At 40.2% G+C, this 19312-nt stretch overlaps 1 protein-coding gene across 4 annotated transcripts in view; it reads left to right on the top strand.

Annotated features, from left to right (window-relative positions):
- Window positions 1-19312, top strand: part of LOC136826930 (terminal uridylyltransferase 7-like) — a 182577-nt gene that overhangs the window by 48842 nt on the left and 114423 nt on the right. For all 4 annotated transcript variants that reach the window (XM_067084507.1, XM_067084509.1, XM_067084511.1 and 1 more), the window contains exons 6-11: window positions 15620-15797; window positions 16938-17088; window positions 17543-17732; window positions 17926-18073; window positions 18244-18429; window positions 18772-18923. In XM_067084507.1, the coding sequence (XP_066940608.1) occupies window positions 15620-15797; window positions 16938-17088; window positions 17543-17732; window positions 17926-18073; window positions 18244-18429; window positions 18772-18923 (1005 nt within the window). The remainder of the gene's footprint in view (window positions 1-15619; window positions 15798-16937; window positions 17089-17542; window positions 17733-17925; window positions 18074-18243; window positions 18430-18771; window positions 18924-19312) is intronic.

Here is a 19312-nt window from a genome sequence, read left to right as displayed (position 1 = left end):
CCTACATAGTTTTTTGGTTTACATGGTGTGGACATTTCCACATTTGCAAAATTTTACTGCTTAGGTGAGTCTGAGAAGGGATCGTTTTTTGGAAGGGGTTTGCATACAAAGCTAATTTTGGGAGTTTTGGTGGTTGAGTCGCCACCCGATATGGTTTGAACCTAAGAGATGGTGATGGGATTTTTCCCATTGCTATCTTGAGGGCAGAACCATCTCCGGGGATCAGCCCATAGGAAGGGGGGGGGGCTGGTTTTTGTGGGTGGGACTCCTGGCTTTTGTCTGGAAGCCCACCAGTACAGTTGGAGTGGGGAGTCAGCCCCCATTAGCAGGAGCAGAACTCCCAGCAGGCGGATTGGCTTATACCTGGGCCACTGCAAGGGTATTGGTGTTATCCTGAAAGGGTAGGGTGTAGGGTGGACTGTTGGGAATTAACTCTCACTTGTGCCATTGGTGGAGAATGTGAATACCTGACTGATCCGCGATACTTTCTTGAGATAACCAAGCAGTTTTGGGTGGGTGGATGAGCCAGTTTGTGTGCATGCTTGGTGTCTTGGGGTCTCTTCACGGGCTTTGTCAGTGTGTTGGGGTGGGAAAGCTGGGCAGTAGAAGCTGCCTGGTTTTCCCTTTTTGATGTGCCATTGGGGTCTGTGCAGGGGCTCTTGGGTGTCAGGTGTGCACTTTTTTGGACTTCTACGTGTGGACTGGTTTAAATTTATAGATTTGGCTATTAGTTCTCCCTCCCCTGGATCCGACGATTTAACGGCACTGGCAACAACTTCTGGCAGCACTGGCAACGACTCCTGGCATGAACATGGATATGAGCTTGGCTGTTGGACAGAACCAAACATTGAGACACCAGGGTGTTGGTAAATCTGGTGGATTTGATTCAAATAATAGGATCCTTTATTGCACGAATGTAGGCTTGTCATTAGATTATGAATGGTTATACAGTGTAGTAAAACAATTTGGGAAAGTGGAAAGAATTAAATTGATTCTATAAAAAGGTAAGCAGTCATTTTTGCTTTTGTAAATTTTCCTCTCCCTTAGAAGCTAGTGAGGCACAACAAAGACCGCATGGCCACATTCAAAATGACTCGGTTCCCAGCACGAAATTTTTTTCAATGAAAAACTTAAATGATGAGCCATTTGATTTTATTCCTAAGACTGAAGAACATGGACCCCCTTTATGGCTTGTTGCTATCTACAAGGAGGAAAGGAAAAATTTAATAAAAGCTGCTGAATGCATTGAGAATAAGGTTTGTTCCATTCCCATTGGAAATTTAAAACACTAGGGAAAGAACCTTCTAATAAAAGCTGGTAATGAGACTCAGACAGTTCTTCTATAAAATTTTAAACCTCCTGAAAGTGGAATTATTGAATGTATTTCATCTTACAGATTCTTTAACACAATGAAAAGGGTAGTTTACTCAAAAGACTTGCATGTTTTTAAAGAGGAGGAGATTCTCCATCGATGTCCTCCTTGTGTATCTCGTTAAAAAACTAGGTGACGATGCAGCTATCCTTTTAACCTTCTCCTCCAATTACCTACCTGATACAATCATTGTTGGCTATGAGAGGATGCAGGTTAAAAAATATAAAAGAAATCCTAAACAGTGTCGCAAATGCTTTGAATATGGCCACATTCAAAACTTGTGACAACAATAAAAGATGTCCTATGTGCCCTGCATATGTCCTTTGTGCTCTGCAGAGCACGATAATTTTGATGAGTGTGAAGCAGCCTGATACTGTTTCCTACGTAAGGGTGATCACCCTCCAGATTATAGGGCTTGCCCCAGATATAGATTTGAACAAGAAGTGTTGGCATTGGCTGATAACGAACATGTCAGCATCAGTGAAGCAAAGCGCGCGGTAATGGGGGCAAACAAAAGTGCCAACTCTACCTATGCTTCTGCAATAAAACTTATGAAAAATTCTAGCAATTTAAGGCCACCAATAACTGCATCTGATAATAGATATCGTAAACCTACTATTCCTCTGACAGTAAATAGTAATGAAAATCTCCAAACTGGTCAGAAACTTTCATTGGCAAGTGCTTTGGAGTCCAATACCAAAAATTGTACTTCCAAAAAGCACAGAAAATTTATCTTCCAAAGTCGATACAAATGCCACTTCTACGATAGCTGCCAATTCATCTCCAAAAATGTGTCAAAATCAACTAATAATTCAGGAAGATGGTCTAAAAATACTTGAGACAAAAATAAGTTCAAGAAACAACCCCATTTAGATGGAGCTAGTTCAGAGCCATCAATCGTCACAGCCACAAACAAAAATAATAACAAAGCTATAATTACAACTACCAAGAAGCACCCAAGAAATACTTCCCCAAATAATGATAGCTTTACAATAAAAACTTCGAATGGGTTCGGTGTTTTGGAAGAGATCTCTCCTCCTAGAAAGGTAGTTCCAAAAGTAGATTCAGAACAGAAACATCTGAGTTCAGTTCAGTCTTGCCGCCTAAAACAAATAGGATTAGTGATGCACAGAATCACAGTAGAAATTCTGAACATCAGGATCATAATAAAAAATATGAAGATCAACCAAAGACCTTGAATTCCAATTCACATGAAAAGGGATTAAGAAAACAATAAGGAGAATTTCCCACTCCACCCTAGGAACAGTATTTCCCCTCCAAGGAGTGGAAAGTAGCACATTTTACCACCTTAGCATTCATGCTCGATATCCTTCAGTGGAACTGTAAAGGTCTCAGAGCCCGTACAGAAGACCTTAAAGTTTTAAATCTCTACAGCACTCCACAATACAACTAAATACAACTCTGCAAGCTGTTGCTATTTCAGTCATTTTGGAAAAGAGGATAACAATCTGCTCCTTATACCTTCCACCAGACCTTGGTTTTAACATTGGAGATATTCAGTCCTTAATTGACCAACTTCTTTACTTCTCCTAGGTTATTTCAATGCCCACAACCCCCTTTGGGGAGGTCGGTTTTTAGACAGTAAAGGGAAATTAATTGAAGACATTATTGACAGGAATGATGTTACCCTATAATAATAATAATGGATCAATGACTTTCCACAACATTCATGATAATCATTTCTCTGCACTGGACCTTAGTATTTCTTCAACAAGTATCCACCTTCATTTCAGTTGGTCTGTTAATGAAGATTTGAATGGAAGTGATCACTACCCGATCCATTTGAAATATGCTGTAAATGCTCCATCTGAAGTTTTACCTCAGTGGAAGGTAGAGGATGCAGACTGGGATCAATTCAGTAAGGGTACCAATCTAGATAGGGAGTTTGAGTCCTTTCATACTCATATAGATGCCTATGATTACTTTATTGGATCTACTTTGAAGAGTGCTGAAGACTCGATTCCAAAAACAAAAGGCAAACCTCGTAGACCTGCAGTTCCCTGGTGGAATAAGACGTGGTATTCTGAGGAAAGTGACTGGGAAGTGCCACAGATGTTACAAAACTAGTGGCTTCCCTCAGTCTAAATTAATCTACAAACGTGCTTTAGCCAAGCAGCGGGGCTTTTATTAAAAAGCCAAAAGAGAATGTTGGCTTTACTATATTAATGGAATAAACTCCAAGACCCCACTAAGAATGGTGTGGCACAAAATAAGGAAACTGAGTGGAAAATTTGTTGTGTCACCATTACCCTCAATAAAAATAAATGACTCTCTAATCACAGAGCCCACTGAAGTTGCCAATGAGCTAGGAAAACACTTTTCTAAAGTTTCCAGCCCTAACAATTATTCTCCAGAATTTCAAAGAATTAGGAATTCTGAAATGACTCTGAAATTTGATTTGGGAAAATCTGAACCATATAACTGCAAATTTCCCCTAAGAGAATTTCGTGAGGCGCTCTCCTCAAATGAATCCACAGCTCCAGGTGAGGATACAATTGTATTTGAAATGCTTAAACACCTCCCAGATGATGCCAAAAAATATTTACTCAAGATTTTAAACAAAATATGGGAAACAGGAACCTTATCCAAGGGCTGGAAAATATCCATAATTGTTCCTATCAAAAAGCCTAATAAAGATGCTTCCCAAGCCACCACCTATAGACCAATAGCTCTTACCAGCTGTGTGTGTAAGCTGATGGAGAAAATGATAAATACCAGACTAGTTTGGCACCTGGAAACCAAAGGATTAATATCGCCATTTCAGTTGGTTTCAGGAAAAACTGCTCCACACTTGATCCCTTGCTGAGGCTGACTAACCAAATCCAGCAAGGATTCACCAAACACTGTCAGGCCATCAGCATATTTTTTGACTTACAGAAAGCATATGACACTACCTGGAGAATGACTTAGAGAAAGCATATGACACTACCTGGAGAATTGGCATCATGAAACAATTGCACAAGATGGGGCATATGTGGAAGAATGATCAGGTTTATATATTCCTTTTTAACAGACAGATTTTTTAAGGTAAGAGTGGGAAACTCCCTCTCCCAACCTTTTATGCAGGAGGAGGGAGTTCCCCAAGGAAACATTTTAAGTGTAACACTCTTTTCAGTGACATTAAATAGTGTGGTTGAAAAAATCTCGCCCCCTGTTAAATGCTCGCTTTTTGTCGACGTCCTTGCAATATACTGCACAGGATATGATTCTTTGTCTGTATGTAAACATTTGCAAAGGTCTATTAATGCTATTACTAAGTGGGCAGATGAGAATGGTTTTAAATTCTCCTCTTCCAAAACAGTTGCAGTAAGATTTACCAGGTGCTGGTGTGTGGAAGAGGTTTCCACACCAAGTCTAAAAGGGTATATCATTCCTTATGAAAATGAAGGAAAATTTATGGGGATGACTCTAGACCATAAATTAACATGGGCCAGCCACATAAATGCCCTAAATATTAATGTTAAACAGTCTTTGAATATTTTAAAGGTTGTTTCTAGATTTAGTTGTGGGGCTGATAAGAAATCCCTTCTGAGGCTATATGACTCTATGTTGATCTAAGCTAGACTATGGCTGTCAGATTTATTCCTCAGCTTGTAAAACCAAGCTAAAGGGACTGGATGTTGTACACAACATGGGGTTGAGAATATGCTCAGGGGCTTTTAGAACTTTGCCTTTTGAAAGCATATACGTTGATACAGATCATTTTCCCCTTGAGTATGTCCTGGAATGGGCCATAATGGAGGTGAGTTTCACAGGTGAAAATCATATCTTAGAGGTTTGGCTCATAAGTTGCAACTTGTCTTTGGGAATAATGAGAGGCAAAACATGCATACAAAAAATAAAATGACCACACCTCCCTCTCCCTTATAATATGGGGCCTGGGGGTTGGGGAAGACCTTTATAGATAATAAACCCAGTATTCCATAATTGACCTAGGTGTTAGCAACCTTCCAACTTGTGTGCTCCCTTTCTTTTTGAGTAGGTTATGGTTCTTCAATTTTATATAAGTAACTTACCAAGTAATTACATAGCTATTACTTTCAACTCACATGGCAGCTAAAATTTTGAAATTAGCGGTAATGCTACTTTCGAATTGGGTAGGTGACTAGCCCTGCCTACTTATGGGGAAAGAGAGAAACAACTCGGCAAAGAGCTTCAGTTTGTTTCTGCTGGCTTATGACTGCAGACCAGTTGTATGCAGCAGCTTATTTTGGAATTCTTTGCTTTTCTGGTTGATGATTTTTGCCCAATTTTGATGTATATTCTTTCATTTAGTAGCCTTTTCGGCACGTCTAGTCAGTGTTAGGTTGTTTATGACCGACTTATCAATTTTTTACCTATTTTCACAATTGGGGACAATTTTTTCATGATTTAGGCCTTTTTGATAGTTGTCTCGTGTACGATGTCCAACTCAAGCTCATCCAGTATTAGGTATTGCAGCAAGGGCTGTAATACAAGGTTGACGGAGGCTTCTTACGACCCACATACCCTTTGCACAGATTGTAGGGACAGGTATGTTCAGTGGATTTGACTTGTGAAGAATGTAAAGACTAGGATAGCAAAAAGTCGAAAAATTAAAGTCATATTTAGCTAAACTGGAAAGAGACAGGAAGAGGAAGGCAGCTGCTAGAGCCAATAATAGTAAGATCTTAGCTAGTCAGGATTTTATTATGTCTTCAGATGATATTGTTGTTTCTCCTGTTTCTGAACCTTTGTCTATCGTGTCTCCCATTCCCAGTCCTCAGACTATTCCACCCTTTCCTTTACCTGGCTCCCATACTTCCGAACCCAATCCCATTGCCTGCCTCTAGTCGAGATTTGATCAAAAGTTTAATTTGATAGTGAGTACTAGGCCCCAGTTGGGGTCTTCAGTGAGAGTCCTAATGGACAAGATGAGTAATAAAAGTGCAAGTGAAGTGGCAGTGGATGAGGTGGCTGCTTGTCCCCACAATTTTCCTAGGCATAAGTAACTGTCATACTCCCCTAAACCTGGGAGGAGTCATACTGGTAGCACAAGGGAGGTTGGTAGGGTCTGCCCAAGGGCAGTCGCCCCCTCAGTCGGACCTGTTGTTGCATCCCAGGTCACGACAGAGAGCCACTGGCAGGGCGACTCTGTGGAAGTGTGTCGCATTTTTTCTAACTTTCTTCTAGTCTAGTCCCAGGCGCCATTGGCGTTTTAAGGACGAACCACAGTCATTAAAAAGGCGTACAGTATATGTGTCGCGCTTTCCTCCGGTGCCCTGCAAGAGGTTCAGGGAACCTGCTCACAGCCCTCATCTGTCCTGCAGTTACTGGGACAGCCCACAGCATTTTTCTTTGGAGTGCCCGGAGGTAGAGAGCCAATATTCGGCTCCCAAGCATTCTGCTTCATATTCGTCTAAGACTCTGTAGTCATTTGAGCACCCAGTAGCTCCCGAGTGCCCAGCAGCTCCTGAGCTCCCTCTAGTGTTCGAGTGCCCAATAGCACCCGAACACCCAATCTCAGCCTTCGAGTGCGCGGCTCCAGATCCAGTGTTTGCATTGCCAGCTGCCAAGCGCCCGGCGCCAGCCCCCGCTCAGCTGCCACCTCTTCAGACAATTGCCTCAGGTGTTCAGGCGCCAGCAGTTGCTGGTCCGTCGTCGGCTCCCATTTAGCGCCAACTTGACTGCATTTTAGAGTTGCTCAAGAAGGCGCTGTCGGCTCGCCAACCTCTTGCAGGCTTGTCATTGTCCCTGGTGTCTTCAGATGTGGAAGAGGAAGTAGACCAGGACGTTCCTCCTTCGGCTTATGTGACCTTGATAAGTTAGTTTTCTTTATTTCTTCTGCCAGTGGAACTGGCTTCGCCAGCTTCAGTTTTTTTAATGAGCAACCAGCCTGTAGACTCAAAAAGGCTTCCTAAGATGGCACAGTCTTCCTCAGTGAGGAAAGCCTTAACCGAGGCTGAGGGTTAACTCTCTGAGAAGAGAGAGCAGGGGAAAGCCTCCTTCAGTTTTCCTCCTTCCAGGCTGTCTTGAAGGAGGTACTTATCTTACGCCTCGGGAGAAGCTCGTTCCTTGGGAGTTTCCGCCTCCTCTTAGGGGACTAAGTTAAGTACAGTGTATCTTAGTTTAACCAGACCACTGAGCTGATTAATAGCTCTTCTAGGGCTGGCCCGAAGGATTAGATTTATTTTATGTGGCTAAGAACCAACTGGTTACCTAGCAATGGGACCTACAGCTTATTGTGGGATCCAAACCACATTATGACGAGAAATGAATTTCTGTCACCAGAAATAAATTCCTCTAATTCTTCATTAGCCGGTAGGAGAGTCGAACGCTGGGCCAACAGTGTGCTAGGCAACAGCTCTACCCACCCCTCCAACAAAGAACTTCCTAGGGGACTTCTCTCGGCAGATTGATTAATCCCGAAGGTCGTGTTTTTCTTCAGCCAAAGTGATGTTCTCTGCAACAGAACTGGACCATCTCCTCAAGAGCCTTTTTAAAGTTTTTGAAGTCCTGAGTTTCTTGGAGTGGTCCTGGCAGCCCTTGCACGTAAGATTAAGGACAGTTCTGTTTTGCCTGAAGATTGTGCCATTGATTGGCTTGGTGTCCTTTCTTGTACTGATAAGGGCATTAGAGACTGCTCACATGAGTTATCCTCTCTCTTTGCTATGGGGGTGCTCAAGAAGAGAGAGCTTTGGTGTTCGGACACCACTAAGGGGGTTACTTCTTCGGAGAAGTCAGCGCTCTTCTTCTACCCAATAGACCATCAACACCTGTTTCCTCAGTCTACAGTTCAAGAGATCGCGTCAGCCCTTCAAAAGAAGTCAACGCAGGACCTCTTGGCCCAGTCGGCTAGATGCCCTAAGGAGATGACTGCCTTTGGTGCCAAGACAGCATCTTCTCTCTAGCTGCAGCCCTTTCATGGTAGCGGACAAAGGGCTTACTCCAGACCTCGCTCGAATGTCCGCTTCTTATCTCGTGCCGTTAAGAAGTCCTCCTCCAAGCCTTCCTCACGGAAGTGAGGACTCTGTCCTCCATACTCCAGTAGGAGCCAGACTTTTAATTTTTGGGAAAGATGGGAAATGAAGGGAGCAGAACATTGGATCTTGTAGAAGTCCTGAGGGAGGGCTACTCCATCTCGTTCAGGAAGAAACCACCCTTAGTCAATGCAACCATCGCGTTGACTGTCCACCCAGTAGGCTCGGAGAGGTTTTTGGCCCTCTGTCAAGAAGTTTCATCCCTCCCCAGGAAGAGAGCAATAGAGGTGGTCGAAGACGTCAGTTTTCGGGTTCTACAACCATCTTTTTGTAGTCTCCAAGTCATCAGGAAGTTGGAGACCCATCCTGGACAGCAGAGCCCTGAATTTCTTCGTCCAGAAGATGAAATTCGGGATGGAAACGAACCAGACCGTCCTATCGTCCATTTGCCAGGGAGATTGGATGAATCGGGTTCTTGCCCCCCTCTTGCAAAATGGTTCTATCTTATGGGGATCAACATCTCCCTTTATCTGGACGACTGGCTCCTTTGATCTCAGTTGAAGGAGAAGTGTACGGAGGACCTTCAGAAAACCCTTCTCCTAGCCCAAGACGTGGGCTTACTGATCAAGATGCAAAAGTCCCAGCTGACTCTGACACAGGAGATTCTAGACGGGTATTATCCTACTTACGATGGGGTTAGGTTTAAAAAAACCCATCGTTTGTTGAAAAAACACCTCTTGAATGTAGCCTAGCCTACACTAGAGTATTCAGTACCATGTATACATATATGGTAGCCAATCCTACATTATTAAGTATACTCTATACATATACGGTATAGTAATTATTAATATCAGCTAATTATGGAGGTTCATGCAGATTGACTTATTTCAGTACAAAGAGAAATTGAATAACAAGAATTAGCTTAGCCTACACTATGGTATATCGTATACATATATAGTAGCTAAGCCTACATTATACTGTACTCCATATTCACATGTTAATATTGCATTATACAAACATCATCATAACGAATATGCATCTTCCCTATGGATCTTTTAAAATGTTATGCTTTACTTCACTATATCCAATAGTGTACATTTATAAAGCAGATTGGGAACTATATGAATTCCACACCAGGAATATCCCACTATTTGAGTATGTACAAGATCATAATGAAACAAATATATTTGTATATATTCGTATATTGCTTTTGTATTATAAATTGCGATCATAGCAATCAATGTGTTGGTTTGGAAATCGATTACGTGATAAGTTTATTTCCCCATGTTTGACTCATTCAGAGTGCTTTTCTTGCTGTTAGTTAGCAAGGTTATTTTTTGTTATACGAAGTGTTTGTAAGTTGAAATATAACTTAAATACGTGTCGTGAAATTAATTTAGCTAATTTTTTTTTGTTAATAGATGACGTTGACCGTTTGGGGCATGTTTGTTTTGTGTAAAAAAATCAAGATTCCGTTCGCTATTTTCACTTGATTTCATCATAATAGGAGCTTTACATATTTATCTTTTATCGGTGTGAAAACAGCAGTAATATGTGTTCTTTCATGCCCAGTAGTTTTGATTAAAATACTTTCTCTCCAATTTGATTTATGGTCGAGTTTCATCCATGTTGCCGATACACAATAATTTATAGTCATTAGCAGCTTGAACATTGTTTTCTCAGCTTCAGCTACAACTTGCAGCTTAAATTTAGCAGTATATTTCCTTGCTGATCTTTTATCCATAGCAAATAAGGGTATAATGTAAAAATATGTTAGTCCTATTCTACTTAAGGTCATTTGTAACATAACTACAGTAATTGATTAGTACCGTACAATAGCTGAAATACAAGCAAAACAGCTGTTGTTATCCGATTCGGTTGTTATTAGCAAAATACAGTAGCCGTGGAAAATCTTGTCAGAGTAGTGATTTCTTGTATGTAAAAAGCTTTCACTTATCTTTAAGCATAGGTAGAAAAAAACTATAATAAATTAAGACATGAAATTTTATTGCTGTACTCACCAATTACATCTTAGTATTTTGTAACATTATAATGATTTTTCTTACACTTTTGGAGGCGGATAGGAATGGATGAAATCAGCCTCTCGCAGGGATCAGTGTTGACTGATTCCCATGCAACTTTGATGGTAGCAGCAAGTTTTACAGGAGTTGACACGTCAACGCTCTGCAATTGCTGTTTTATGATGGCCCATAGGTTCTCAATTGGTGAGAGATCGGGGGAATTAGGTGGCCAGTCTTCAATGAATTCTACCCCACAATCCTTTAACCACCCTTTTATCAATGGTGTTGTATGATAGGTAGCCCCGTCTTGGTGGAAAATACTGCAACCCGTCTTGGTAAAACTATCTTCCAAATAGAGGTTTAAAATGGTGTAATAAATCTGCTGACTCACCTTGGTATTTTTCTCGAATATCACAAGATCCCCAACACCGCCATACCCCATAAACCCCCACACCATAACACTCTGAGGAAATTTCTCCCTTGGCCTAACAAACTTGGAGTCTAATTTGTTGGCTGTAGAAGTGCGCCAAACTCTGTAAAAACTGCCACCAGAACAATAAAAAGTTGCTTCATCACTGAAGCAGACTCGCTGCTACTCATGTATATCCCATCCACCATACTTTTTAACAAAAGCCTCCCTTTTCCTCAGGTGTGCTGAAGTTAACAACGGCTTCTTTGGTGCCACAATATTCTTAAAATTCAGTCTCTTGGATAAGTAACCTTGAATAGTCCTAACGGACATTTCCCCAAGGAGCTGAGGGTTGCTTTCTTTAAATTTCCTGGCAGAATACGTAGGGTGAGCTTCTGCCTCCCCTTTAAGAACATTAAGGGTTCTCTGACCCACTTTTAATGGCCTACCAGTCCCTTTTTTGTGCTCCAGTACATGGTTGCTGCCTTCTGCTTGGTACTTGGCAACAATGTGCTGCACTGTTGTGGGTTCACATCAGTTTGTCTAACAATATCTTTAGTTTGTGAGCCTAATTTGTGACACTCAATCACTTTCACACGATCTTCAAATGAAGTATAAACTCCAGGCATTATACAGACACGGTAATTGGCCTCTTTACTGGAAAAAAATTCATGTGAAACACGTAAAATTTGGCAGTAACTCAAGAGAATTACTGTTCCAAACGACCTTGAAAAGATGAGGAGAGAATTGTCACGTACGCCCACGCTATAAGGAAGGGATAACGAGTTTGCAAATACCAAATTATTGGCTCACGATTTTTTCGTTGGAAATATGAGGCATGTGCGGTTTTTGGAAGAAACTGTTCTTGTAGTGTCAGCTACAACAAGACTTTCTGCGGGCACTGTAGCAGTTTCTCAGTCTGTTGTTTATGGCTGTACACATTTGTGCAAGAGTATAACGTTACCAACAATATTTTTATCATTCTCTTTTACTTTTGTAACTAGAAGATGGGATAAAGAGATGGAGGAAAAGAAGTTGGTCTATTGTAATTTGGTCTCTGTTGGTGCCTGATGGTACACTGCTGCCTGCTCCCTCACGAATTTTTTAAATATTTTATAAATATTGTCCCATTTGTATTAATTGCTTACCCCCATCGCCAAATCGAATTATCATAGGGCGAATTATCTTAACTCGAGCACTGCCTGTATTTGGGAATGACGATAAACTTTCAGAGTTTTCGGGTTTTTCCATCTCCCAAGAGAGTAGAATCCTGCCTAAGGACGGTCAACGAATTTCTCTCTCGTCAAAACTGCTCAGCCAACAAGTGGATGAGTCTTGTAGAAACTCTAGCCTCTATAGAACAGTTTGTCTCTTTGGGCAGACTTCTTATGAGAGTTCTAGAATTCTTCCTGAGGGCCAGCTGGGACAGAAGAAAATTCCCAGACATTCATTTTTTCTGTGACCCTAGAGATCAAGAAAGATATGCAGTGATGGAATTCTGAAGACAAGCTGTTAGAAGGGAAGTCTCTCCTCCCTCTGAGCCCCGACCTAGACTTCTGCTCAGAAATGTCAGACCTACGTTGGGGAGATCTTCTGGGGAACAAGAATGTTTCTGGGACATGGTCCCTGGAACAAAGAAGTTGGCATATCACTGTCAAGGAATTAAAGGCAGTCCATCTTTGGCTACAGTTCCTCGTGTTGGAAGTTCACAACAAGACAGTGACAGTACACGAGGACAACACCACTACCCTTTCTTATATCAGGAAGCAAGGATGGACTTACTTTTTCTTCCTTTGCGAGGTAAGGGCCCTTCTTCTCTGGGCAGACCAGAATCAGACTAGAATCCTGACACATTTCATTCAAGGAAGGTTGAATGTACTGGCGGACGAGCTGAGCTGCCAAAGACAGGTTCTCCCCACAGAATGGACCCTGGACCCTCTAGATTGCTGAGATCTGTGGAAACTTTTGAGAAAGCAGATCCTTGACTTATTTGCGACCTCCAGGAATCATCGTCTTCCCTTGTTTTGTTCGCCAGCCCTGGATCTTCTTGCATGGGCCATGGACACCATGCTGCAAGACTGGCCAAACAAAGAACTTTATGCCTTCTCACCGTTCAGCATGGTGAGGGAGGTCATAAACAAGTTCCAGACCCACCAAAATATGTCAGTGACTTAGCCCCTTTTGGCTCTCGAAGGAGTGGTTCCCGGTTCTTCTCGGCTTTTGGTGGCTTTGCCAAGACTGCTCCCTCAAAAGCCACGTTTACTCAGATAGCCCCACTTCAGGAGGTTCCATCAAGGAATGTCCACTCTGGCCCTGATAGAATACAGACTGTCATGAAGCTCATTTGAGCGAAGGGCTTTTCAAGATCGGCTGCAGAGGCTGTTAGATGTAGACATCAGTCCTCTAGCAAAGTCTACCAAGCCAAGTGGACAGTCTTTCATGCTTGATGCAGAAGACATAACATCTCGTCTTCTCAGACACCTATAGCGAGATAGCAGATTTTCTGTTGTATTTAAGGTCCTCTAGAGGTCTGTCCTCCTCTACTATTAGAGGCTATAGAGCCATGCTGGGCTCTGTTTTCGACATAGGGGAGTAGATCTATCCTCGAACCAGGATCTATCCGACCTCATTAAGTCGTTCAACACAGCCAAGCAGAAGGAGATAGGAGTGGTCTCGTGGAACCTGGATGTGGATCTCAAACGGCTGTCTAATCCCCGTTTTGAACCCCTACGTTCAATTTCACTAAGAGATCTCACCAGGAAGACCCCTTTTCTTGTGGCTTTGGCAACCGCTAAGCGTGTTGGTGAACTTCCCGCAATTGATGAGTATTGGCTTCTCCCAAGGGGATGCCATCTGTTCTTTTACCCATGGATTTTCAGCCAAGGATGAGACCCTGTCTAAACCCTGGCCTTGTTCATTTATTATTAAGAATCTGATGGAGATTTTGGGACCAGATGAGGAATAGAGAGTTCTTTCTCCTGTAAGGGCATTAAGGTATTATTTGCACAGAACTGAGAAAATCCATGGACCGGCGAGTAACCTATGGTGCTCAGTGAGAAACCCTTCTCGTCCACTATCTAAGAATGCCCTGGCATTTTTTCTTAGAGACCTTATCTCAGAAGCACAGTCTCTGATTGGGGAAGATGTCTTACCCTCAGGTAAAGTCAAAGCTCACAAAGTCAGAATGGTTGCTGCTTCGTTAGCTTTTAAACACAATTTATCTCTCTCCTCCATTCTTCAAGCAACTTATTGGAGGTGCAATTCAATATTTGCAACCCATTACTTGCGGGAAGTAGAAACAGTGTATGAAAATTGCAATACCCTGGGTCTGTTGTCAGTGGCAGGCATGGTTTTTGGGGAAGAAGTGTAGGAAGCATCCTTCCATCCTTTTTTCTCTTTGTCTTGACATAGGGTATCAGTTCTAGGGGAGCCTGGGGGTAATGTGTACCTGGAGTGCCCACCAGGTTTTTAGCAGATGGGTGGTGGTTTTTAATTATATGGTGTAGGTGACAGCGTTGTTTTCTCTGGTTTTTATTTGTGGTGCTACACCCAGGGCATGGGCAATATTGGATACTTTGCTAGCCATCGGAAATGTTATTCGCTGCAAAGTTCCCACTAAAGTAGTAGGCACTTCACAGGATAAGAGGAGCACCATCCAGAGGCAGTATCTTCCTAAAGTAGCTCTCGCACCAGGTAAGGAACAACAAGCATTGTATCAATGCTAGGAATTTTTTCTATTCTCATTTTCATTATCATTACTAGTGTTTTGGAGTAGACATGTCCATGCATCCCACCCCCTGTCAATTTGGGATTCAACTATGTAATTACTTATAAGTTACTTATGTAAAAATGATATTTTTATGATAAAATAAAGTTTTATATATACGTACCAAGTAATTACATGATTGGAGCCCTCCCTCCTCCCCTTGCATGGGCAGAAGGGCATAAACAAACTGAAGCTCTTTGCTTAGTTGTTCCTCTCTTTCCCTGAAAGTGGGCGGGGCTAGTCATCTAACCAGATCGAAAGTAGTACTACAACCAATTTCAAAATTTTAGCTGCCATACGAGTTGAAACTAATAGCTATGTAATTACTTGGTAAGTATATATAAAACCTTATTTTATCATAAAAATGTCATTTTCCTTTAGAGTGAGAGTTCGGCCACATCTTGCTGTTGCCCAGGGTCCTGTCTACCTTGTATCTGTATACCAGTTTGTATAGGTCACAGAAGTCATTGATCCCTTGCTCATTCTCATGACTGGGAACATGGCATTTTATGTTGGAGATTAAGTTTGCTGGTCAGTTGTGAGACTATCCACCCATCTAATAAGTGAGTCTCCTATGGCAAAGGTGATGGTTTATATTCTCATAGAAATATAATATCAAATTTTGAAATTAATTTGTATACAGACCAGAGCCTTTTATCATAATCTCTCTTAAACCACCCTGCATAGTCCTTGAGTTCTAAAATAAAAGTGTTGGCTTATGGCTGGTCATGGGGTAAAAGGGAAAGTCTCTGCTCAGATGCTTACCACCAGAAATCTTACATAAAAGATGGATTGTATACCCAGGGAAGTTATTTAAAAACTTGTTAGGTTATTTTAACTTTATTTTGTTTCATTTCTATTTTTGTTATGTATCCTTCTGTACACAGATACTGTATGTGAAATTAAAAGGAATGCTCTCGGACAGAAATAGTTGTAATTACTGATAAAGGTGCTAAATAAATGATCAATAACTAAGCTAAATAAACGGATGTATGTTGATTACATTTTTTAAAGGAAGGTAGATCCCAAACTATTGGTAAACAACAGTTTGCAAATTATCAATAATAAATTTGCTGCATGTTCATTTTTCAGACCAAGGATATTGACACTAGTCTCAAGAATATGCCTCTTCCATCTGAAGCTCAGATAGCTGCAATTGAAAAGCTGGTTCAGTCAGTTGCAGAAGATATGAAAGTTTCACCAGACATGATGCAAAAAAGACGAGAGGTGGTGACTCAGCTCAATAAGCTTTTAATTTCTAAAGTTGAAGGTAATAATTTAGTTTATGTATGAATTTTCGTAAATAAATGAGATACTTTTAATTACTGTGTACCTCTGTTATGAATTTCTTGATATATGTTGCATATCAACATATTCTGTGAAGTGCCTTTACAGTTGTTAAATTTGGACAGCACCTTATTAATCTAAAGTGTCTGATAGGGTTAGGAAGATGTTATTAATGTGTTTTTTTATGTAAAGCTTTCAGTAAGGTTGATATTAAAACACCATGAAGAGCTTTATTATAATTTCATTGGAAACTCATCTCTCAAACCTTAGTAGTTTAGATATTAAAACACCATGAAGATCTTCATGATAAATATATTGAAAACCCATCCATCATATTCAGCCCACGTTCATGGTCTTCAGATGTCCCAGACATTGCAGTGTTTTGTGTAAAAGACAGAAGATTCTAAGTAGCCATACACACGCCACCTGGGCCCACAGGTTCACAGTAACCACTTGCCTTTCATTTTTGGTGTGTATCACTGTTCAAAGCTTTGGTCCTCAGAATGTTCCAGACATTATTCGGCATTCAGGATTGCTTTTCAAACTTATTACTCTTTCGTATATTCATTTCAGTTTATTCATCCTTTTTTTTTTATTGTTCCTGGACAGCTCTAATTTTTCTTTTGTTTTATTAATGAAGGTGTAAGGTATCCCCTTCTCATTTATTCTTTGCTAACAACAGGTTGTTCTGCTGATATTAACAAGGGCTTTTTTTTATAACAGTTTTTGCTTTTCTTTTCTGAACTTTGCTACCCATGATAGGTAAGCATAGTTCTTGTTTCCCTTTGTGATTATTCTAGTTAATTAGTATTAGATACCAGTATTCTTTGTAGTTTTAGTTTACAAGTGGTTAACTAATTACTGTGGTTAGAAAGTTTTATCTTTGTTTCAGGCCAACTTTGAGCCTTGTACAATTTGTTATAGGTGTTGTTCTTCGATATGACAGTGGTGGCTACTACAACTTACAACATCCTGGCAGATCTTCAGTCTTTCAGACAAAAAGAGTGCATCCTCTGGGACATTGAAAACTTTACATGTTGGCTTTGTTTGAGTGATGGGAGTGTATGAAAATATTTTGTTTTATAATGAATTAGAGTTTTCAAAGCTTTCTCTTTTTCTGCAGGTTGCCACTTAGAGATGGTTGGGTCGTCACTAAGTGGCTTTTGTTTAAAAAATAGCAATATTAACGTTGATGTTGTAATGGATGATAACCTAAATCCTTCTACTGCATTGTTAGCAGTGAAAGAGTTGGTTGGAAGAAGTACGTTGTATAAGTAAGTACAATTTTGTATTTTTATTAGGACAAGGTTTTCACCATTAACTTCTATTAGAAATTGTTGTTGTTTAACTGTTTTACACACGTAAGCGTTGGTTGATGACTCAGTGTGACTTATCAAAACATTCATTCAAAGAGAATTTATTTTGAACATGTATTGATTATACAGTTTAAAGAAAATTTATACATATTAGTATTATAGTATCAGATGTACAAGTAAAATATGAAGTAAATAACAGTATGAAGGCAAAATAGAATTATGGTACTTGGATACATGAACATCAGAGCAGGAGAAGAATAGAGCAATGAAATAGTGCAAACAATTTATTATAAAAGTTGTGTTACAAAGTTATCAGAGAGGGGTGTGTCAGAAGATATGCCATGAATATACTGTATAAGGAATATATACAAGAGATATTTAGCGGACACAATTTTTTTTTTATCCCTTACAGAAGTGTTGTTGACGATCTCTCCTCTTCATTCCCTACTATGGCCTTTACACATGTTAAGACAGGATTGCGTGTGGTGGTGGGTGCCTGCAACACCTCTTCATCGAAGTTAACTAACCAGCTTCTTGCTGATTATGCTTCCTTGGACCCTCGGGTATTAGTTCTAGGAATAGCATTCAGATATTGGGCCCAGGTACAGTTTATAGGAGCAGTGTTTTTATGTTTTTAATAGATTGTTTAGTTGTATGTGAGCCAAATTATAAATTTGGTGGCCATAATTTGCTTTATGAAACTTAGAAGCTTTAATGCTTCAAATAATCTTCACAGTGCGAAATAATTTTCCTTCTGAGTATGCAATTACTATTTGCTTTTTTTTTTTTTTTCAGTTGTGCCAAATTGACAATCAGGGGCGTGGCACTCTTCCCCCACATGTATTCCCTCTGATGGTGGTGCATTTCTTGCAGCAGCATAATCCCCCAGTTCTCCCAGTTTTACATTTACTTCATCCAAAACCAGATGGGGAATCATACCTCAGTAAGTGAAAAATAAATCAGGAGTACTATTGTTTAGAAGCATTTGTAAATATGTAAAGTCAATTTTCTTCAGATATGAAACTAATGGTATACTGGCAAGCTATAAAATTTGGGATTAGGTAATACTTCCTTCTGTAATGCATATTGTCCCTGACTGAGTTTTATTTGAAGAACCAGCAGATTTGGGCGATTCCTGGAAGGCGGGGAAGAACACACAAGGCATTGGTCGGCTGTGGCTCGAAATGTTTCGATTTTATGCTGTGGGATTTAAAATCACAGAGTATGTCATTAATGTTCGCCAGAAGCGTCCCATGACTAGAGCAGAGAAAAATTGGAGCAAGAAGATTGCAGTTGAAGGTACAATTTTTTCATCAGTCGTATCTGTTTACAGGAATCAGCCCTTGAAGATCCTGATCATATTCATTGTAGCTCACTTGGATTGGTCTAAATACTGTAAAATCATTGTATGCATTTATAGATCATATTCTATCAAATTTTTGTGAGATGGTATCAATGCAAGGTGCTGTATCTATTCTATAAAATTTTCTCTTATCCAGATGTACAGGAATATTGCATGACAGAATTTATATTCACAACAGATTCTTTTTTACGTTATTAATTTTTTGTTTGCCCTTTAGCAGTTAGGAAAATGAAAATTTTTTTGTAGATTGAAGTACATTAATACTTCCCTCTCTTCAGATCCATTTCTTCAAAAAAGAAACCTAACAAGGACTGTAAGTGGCAACCTTGTTTTTGAGTACATAGTGGATCGTTTCAAGACAACATACAGATATTTTGCCATTCCTCAACTTGCTTTTGGGCCATTGTTTCAGCACATAGCAGTAAAAGAGGTAAGGATTAGAGATTTAATGCAGCAGGGACAGGTTGTTTCCCCCTTTTTTTTGATAATCACAAGATACTTTTCCTAAAGTTTTAAACACACATCTTTTTGTTTTATTTGTTCAGGATACGTTGGCTTAGGTACACGTCTATCTTCAAATGTATTGCAGCATAAAACAGCACTTGGCTTATTTGTATTGCTAACATCTGTTTAAGTGTGTGTGTGTGTGTGTTTTGAAGAAGTGGTATCTTTTTGCACCTGTTGTATTTGGGAAGTACTGTATACTCTTGATAATAGACTTCCAAAATGCATTTTTTTGTGACCTTAATTCATCAAATTAATTGGTTTTAGTGTTCACTTTCAATTAAATTTAGCCTAGTTCATATCAGTCTTGTATAT

The sequence above is a fragment of the Macrobrachium rosenbergii genome, chromosome 41 (genome assembly GCF_040412425.1).
Source record: "Macrobrachium rosenbergii isolate ZJJX-2024 chromosome 41, ASM4041242v1, whole genome shotgun sequence".
Lineage (NCBI taxonomy): Eukaryota > Metazoa > Arthropoda > Malacostraca > Decapoda > Palaemonidae > Macrobrachium > Macrobrachium rosenbergii.
The sequence above is the reverse complement of the archived record's forward strand: the minus strand, read 5'-3'. Positions and strand labels throughout refer to the sequence as shown.